At 56.9% G+C, this 6591-nt stretch overlaps 1 protein-coding gene across 1 annotated transcript in view; it reads right to left on the reverse strand.

Moving 5' to 3' along the window:
• Positions 1–1973, reverse strand: part of ATP9B (ATPase phospholipid transporting 9B (putative)) — a 106085-nt gene extending 104112 nt beyond the window's left edge. Inside the window, exon 1 of the mRNA XM_049781795.1 lies at positions 1869–1973. Within this exon, the coding sequence (XP_049637752.1) occupies positions 1869–1963 (95 nt within the window). The 5' untranslated portion in view covers positions 1964–1973. The remainder of the gene's footprint in view (positions 1–1868) is intronic.
• Positions 1974–6591: the final 4618 nt, after the last annotated feature.

Genomic DNA, 6591 nt, shown 5'->3' on the forward strand with positions numbered 1-6591 from the left:
GTGTAAAAACATACGTACATATCCTGAGCAACACGAAAATTAAACAGAGCAGAAAACAAGGACATCAAGAGATGCTGTAGTACCATCAACAATTCAGATTTGTATCATCACAGAGCCAGGAAAGGAAACAAAAGTAATAAAAAATAACACAACTCCCTGAATTTAGTCCAGCAGCAACAGACTAAAGCAGCTTAGTAAAAATTGAACAATATTAAGGCACACCATAATTAAGCTTTCCTAAGCAGGCTCCAAGGAAAGAATATGCAACTGGAGTATTCCATACCCAACACACTAGGGCCTGGAAATGACAAAGGAACAGTCTGAGACCAGAGACCTAACGACTGGCTCCAGAGAGTTGGGCCAAAAGAAAGAGAAGTTAGGAAAGTGGGAAGTATGCTCGTGGGCCTACAGAAACCCCACGTCACTGCCGGGAAAGAAGGAAGTACAAATGTGAGCCCACACAGGACCCCAAGTCACTGTGCCTCTTATAAACTGCAGCTAATTGATTTAAACCAAAGTTTTAATAGCCTTAACCCCTGAGAAGTGGGGCGGGGGAGGAGAGTGAGGAAAGCAGGCTTCACAGTCCAAAGAACACCACCAATGTGTAAAGCAGGCAGCATCACATCATGAGGCCTAACTCAGAAACCCCGAGACTCAGATGAGCCTGCAACCTAGAGAAAGAATCAGGAGAGAAAACACCATCAAACAGCACAACCCAGGTACACCCTCCTGTGTATCCATCACTACCGTAAGTGCAAACAGTCCCCACCTACCAACCAATGATAGACTGACAAGATGGGTGTTGGGAAAAAAAAATGATCCAACAAGAAAGTGACTTGATGGGGGCCGGAGAGATAGTGTGGAGGTACGGCATTTGCCTTGCGTGCAGAAGGACGGTGGTTCGAATCCGGGCATCCCATATGGTCCCCCGAGCCTGCCAGGGGCGATTTCTGAGCGTAGACCTCAGGAGTAACCCCTGAGCGCTGCAGGGAGTGACCCAAAAAACAAACAAACAAACAAACAAAGCAACTGGCTTCACACTAGGCCAAGAGAACATGAACAAGGCAGCAGAAAGGCTGCTCCATGAAAGTCCGTGAAGGTCAGAGGGTGTGCTGCAAGAAAAATCACAGGAACAGTGGAAAGGATCTGAGGAGTCTGGGGTGGGGTGGGGGTTTGGGAAGGTGGTGGTGGCTCATCAAGAGGCAAGCCCTGGGGGCCGGTGAGAAGGGGCAGAGTTAGGTTACGCAGGCTGACCGGGTTCATTCAATCCGAGACACCACAAGATTTCGGGGGAGCTGGGGGCGGGGTGGAGTCCCATAACCTCAACTTCCAGCAGCAGGCGAGGCCAACTCGGACTGGTGAGCGGTTTGAGCCCACGGGGGTGCTGTGTGATCCACCCCGCACAGGCTGAGTGGGGCGGGGCAGGTGGTGGGGGACAAGAGCTCCCACCCATTCCCGACTAGCCAGGGGCAGAGACAGCGCACGGACAGCCCGGACGGCCTCCGGCCTGCCTGCAGCGAAGACACTGGGCAGGGCCCCGGGGGTGGGAGGTAGCGGCGGCGCCTTGCTTCCTGGTCCCCTCCGAGTGCCCGGGTCTTGGGGGGGAAGATCTCAGGGGCGAGGGAGCTCGTGTGCAAGCCCCGGGTGCGACTCCCAGCTTGGAGCCGGACCCCCCAAACCCATCGTCACTCTTGAGCAGGAGTCAAGGGCGCTTTCTCGGCGTTTCTGCGCCTCCCCGCTCAGGCCCTGGCTGGGCCTTCGAGGGCCTCCGTTGCAGACAGGCCACTTTCCTGGGCCTTCCCTTCTCCCTGAGCTGGCCGCGGAGTCGAAGCCAGCGGAGCCGGGGCGTGGAGCGCGGCCGTGGTTACCTGCTGGGCCGCTCGGACCCCGGCCCCGGCCCCGCCGCGCTGTAGTAGGCGGCGCGTTTGCCGCGCAACGGCCACAGAGCGACGCGCTCCTCCATGACCGGCCGCCGCGCCCGCCCGCCCGCCCGAATTCTGCCGGCCGCGGCGCCTCCCGATGACGTCACCCAGCGTCGCGCAGACCCGCCGGGTCAGGAGGCCCCGGCCCTTTGCGCGGCGCGGCGCGATGGCGTCACACAGGGCGGGGCTGAGCCGAGGCTCCCGGAGCTGCCAGCTGCGCGGAGCCCAGTGCGCGTGCGCGGCTGTTTTTCCGGAGGAGGTTGTGCTGCAGGCCTGGTGGTGACCTGCTGCTGCTGCTGCTGCTGCCGCCCTTGCGGGTCCGTGCTGTACCCTAGGGGCCATTCGGGCCAGGCTCGGAACGCCGGCCCATGACACGGCCTGCAGACTGAGCGTCTTGATGACATCTTAGAGGCCCTTCCCGTGCATCCTGGCCCCTGCCCAGACACTCCTAGTGGGCTGTGCTGGTGCTCGGTGGCTTTCATTGCAGGGTTGCTGGGTTCGTATGTTGACGGTTAGCTCTTTGGTTGCGGGCTGGTCACTTGCTGCTGGCCGGCTGTTGTGCTGTGATACCCGCTTGCCCGTCCAGTGGGTTTTGCTGGAGGTTCTGACAGGCTGGTGGGCTTCGTGACCCCTGCCTGCCATGGCCCCAGGCAGCAGCATCCAGTGTCCTCCTTCCCTGTCTCTGACCCGGAGTCCACTGTCTCCCATCACACGGCCCCTTTTCTACCATGTGCCTGAGCGGTATGCCCGTGAACTTCCACAAGTCTATCTGGCAGTCTTGACTCAATACTTGTGTAAGCTTTTGCACCTCTTCCCTTTGTCCCTGCGGAGACTCTAGGTTGCAGTGTGCGGAGAGTGTAGGGCAGCTGGCAGCTTTCTCAGCTCCCTGCACCGGGTGACACATCCCCCTTTAGAGCATGGGGTGCTTCTCAGAGGAGCTGTGGGGCTGGCTCTCAGAGTACACAGCAGGGAAGGGTGAGGAGACCTACTGCACCATCACATACAGGGTGTGCCAGGAGCTGCAGGCAGCATGGAGGGAGGCTGGTAGAGAGAACCCTCCGTCCAGGGTGGCTGTCCAGCACTGTGCACAGGTAACCAGCTTCTCAAGTCACCCTGCGCCACACCAGAGGCTGCACAGACCCCAAGAGAGAGGCGGCAGATATTTCTTTAGTGGTTCTGGTGTGGGGGCAGGAGCCTGGGCCCAGGGCAGCACATAAGCTCAGACCCACAGCTTCGTCCAGGCTGTTCCCAGGTGGGAGGAGAGTTAGCTAGGGAGGAAAGTCTCCACGAGGCCCCGGGAATGACCCGGACTTGGAGAAAAGTGTCCCCAGGAAAGGCAGCCGTCACCACAGCAACGAGAACTATTCATGTGGACGATCAATTGGTATTTACAGGGGATTTTTGTCTTAATCTCTACTATGAGAATAGAGACCATTTGAATAATCAGTAACAGTTATTTCACTCTTTAAGAGAATTCAGTGGGCCTGAAAAAGCACGTGGGGGAGAGAACATGTGTGTGTGTGTGTGTGTGTGTGTGTGTGAGAGAGAGAGAGAGAGAGAGAGAGAGAGAGAGAGAGAGAGAGAGAGAGAGAGAGGTGGGTCCTGTATGTGGTGTGACGTACATCCAAGAGGGGGGGTCCTATATGAGTGTATATATATATATATGGGGTGTTCCTGAGAGGGGGTCCTGAGTGGTGTGAGTGCTCCTGAGTGGGGTCCCCAACTTTCAGGAGATGAATTGCTTCCCTGTGTCCTTGGTTCTGAGGGGTCCACTCCCTCCCAATGTGTGAGTAGTGGCCACTGGCACACATGGTGGGGCTGTCACATGGGCTGAAGAGCTGAGTGCCCTTGATCATGATGGAAACTTCTGGAGCCATCCTGCATGTGGAACTCCGCAGGGAGCTGGGTCAGTGCTCAGGAGCCTCCGTTCCACACCCCACAGGGCATGCATGCAGGGCCTCTCTGGACAAAGCTGGGAGCCACCTGGCTGCCTGTGCTGAGGATGGTGGCATGTCAGGAGTCTTCTGGAGTCAAGAAAGTCTTAGGTCTGGGGGCTGCTGGGTTTGCAGATGTTTCCAAATAGTCCCACTGAGTTCAGGGAAATATAGTTCCTGCCTCAGTGCAGCTCTGAAGCCCTTCTCCTCATGGTCACGTTCACCCTGAGACAAGACAGGAGTGCAGAGTAGGGCCACGGGGGAGAGCCTGGGCATAGGAATAGCTTAGTCTATGCAAGTCAGCTGTGCAGAAAACAGGCTTACTTGTGAGGGTACATCAAATATGTGCAGGAAACACATATACAGGACACAAACACGCACTGACCCCATGGTCCCTACAGAGTCCCATGTACTCCATTTGAAGGTGACAGGAATGTGTTGTCCCGTTTCCTGCCTTATGTACATCTGAAGTGTCTCTGAGCCATCAGTCAGGACCCCCAGCCCATCTTCCCCCCATGTGCCACTCCAGAGTCCCTGCCTGCTGCCCCAGGGCCTCCTTTCACTTGTGGGCACACACAGCATTTGCCCTGGGATTCTCCCAGACGGTGGGGCCTGCAAAACCCTGGACGAGACCCTTGCCAAGAGTGGCACTGCCTTGCCTTGCCTTGCCCTGCCTTGCTCTCTCCTCTCTCCTTTCCTGCCCTCCCAGCCTTCCTCTTCCCTGCCCTCCCCTGCCCTGCCTGCAGAGTCCAGCAGCTGTGACTACTCCCTTACTCACCAGCGGCTCACTCACGCTCGACTCCCTCCCCCAAACCTCAACATAAAAAACCCTCATTAAGGGAGATGAGAGCTCCGGAGTGCAGGAAAACAAAAGGAGCAATTGGCTGGAATAAACTCAGAGCTCCTGCGACTGTCCGGAAACCTCGCAGAGGCTCCATTAGCCTGGGGCGGGCGGGAGGGCATGTGGATGAGGTGCTGCTGGGGTTGGGGCCAGTGGGGTGCTCAGTCCTTCTCCATCAGGCGGGCACCCCAAAAGGATCTGGGGTCTTGGGAGGCTTCTAGGGTCTGCTGGCTCAGTGTCCATCCTGCCTTCCTCTCCCCTGTACCCTGAAGTTCCTAGGGTACTTTACTCCCTGTGTCTGGGCAGCTCTGCTAAAGCTGGGGCACCTGGCCTTCCCCCTGGGCTGGCCTGCTGGGAGGCATTCCTCTTTTTTTCTGCAGCCTTCCAGAACCTTCCTGTTTGACCTATGGGACCTTCTACAGGGTGTGGGGTGTGGGGTCATGTTACCCACCTTCGGATTCTGTGGCCTGTGGACTTTATTTTATTAGTGGAGCAGTTTCACTTCTGTGCTCACTGCATGGCTGCAGATCCTGCCACCCACTAGCATCCACCCCATGCAGCTGTATAGTCATCATGTGCCAGGCTGGCATGAGCTGTGCCCAGGCTCAGAGCTCCAGGTCTGCCACACTCTGCCATCTCCTCTGTTCGCTCTTTGGTGCAGCCTGTGAGCTGCCTGCCCTCAGGGTGCTCATTACCCAGGGGAAACATCCTATTAATTAAAAGCAACTCCAAAGGGGGCCAGAATGATAGCACATCAGGGAGGGTGTTTGCTTTGCATGTGGTCAACCTGGGTTTGATCCCCATCATCCCATAGGGTTCCCTCAGCCTGTCAGGATGATTCCTGAGCAGAGCCAGGAGTAACCTCGGAGCACCACTGTGTGTGGTGCAAAACAAAACAAAACCAAAAAAAAAAAATAGCAGCTCCGATGACTTAGGTCTTTTCTTTTTTTTTTTTTTTTTTGGTTTTTGGGCCACACCCGGTAACGCTCAGGGGTTACTCCTGGCTATGCGCTCAGAAGTCGCTCCTGGCTTGGGGGACCATATGGGACGCCGGGGGATCGAACCGCGGTCCGTCTCCTAGGCTAGCGCAGGTAAGGCAGGCACCTTACCTCCAGCGCCACCGCCCGGCCCCCAGGTCTTTTCTTTCTTGTTGTGACACACTGGAACCCAGAGCCAGGGCCCAATGGGACACCCAGTGGGGCAGCAGGAACCCAGCTGCCTGCAGGGGCCAAGTAACAAGCTCATCAGCAGGACCGAGACCTGAGCTTGGGGTGAATGTCCAGCTTGGCTGGTGGGGACATTCATCCCTCCTCTCCCCAGAGACCACATCTAAGGGAGTAGATCTATGGGGTGGGGGTGGGGGTGCCAAGCTTCATGCTCAGCAGGGCTGAGATGTCATAGGAGATGCTCATGACTGAGGCGCAACTTTGGGGCTTGGGGGCTGCAGTCAGCAATGCTCCGTCTAGCAGGGGGCTCAGTGCTCCAGGAGAGGTGCTGGAATCTAACCTGAGGCCTCTCACCTGGCGCACAGCCCATATTTGAGTGACCCTCTCATTGGCTCATCAAGGGCCTATTTCTGTAGTCCTCTGAATCTGGAATGATCTCTGGCCCCCAAGCTCCCATGATTTTGGGCTCTGCTTAGGCTACTCCTGACTCAAGCGTAACAGCAATAGCTGTTGCAGCCTGTCCCAGACCAGCTACATCACTCTCAATTTTGCTCTCTGGGATTGTTCCCCAAGCAGTGAAACCCCAAGGTCACTCCCAGCCTCACTCGGCCACTCAGCAGATGGAACCACAGCAGGCCACAGCTGGGACATGGGCCCTGCTTGCTTTCCTCACTCATTTCCAGCCTCTCCTTCCCCAACATTCATCCGCTGGTTCCCAGGTGGGCATC

Source organism: Suncus etruscus, chromosome 10 (genome assembly GCF_024139225.1).
Source record: "Suncus etruscus isolate mSunEtr1 chromosome 10, mSunEtr1.pri.cur, whole genome shotgun sequence".
In the NCBI taxonomy this organism is placed as follows: Eukaryota; Metazoa; Chordata; class Mammalia; order Eulipotyphla; family Soricidae; genus Suncus; species Suncus etruscus.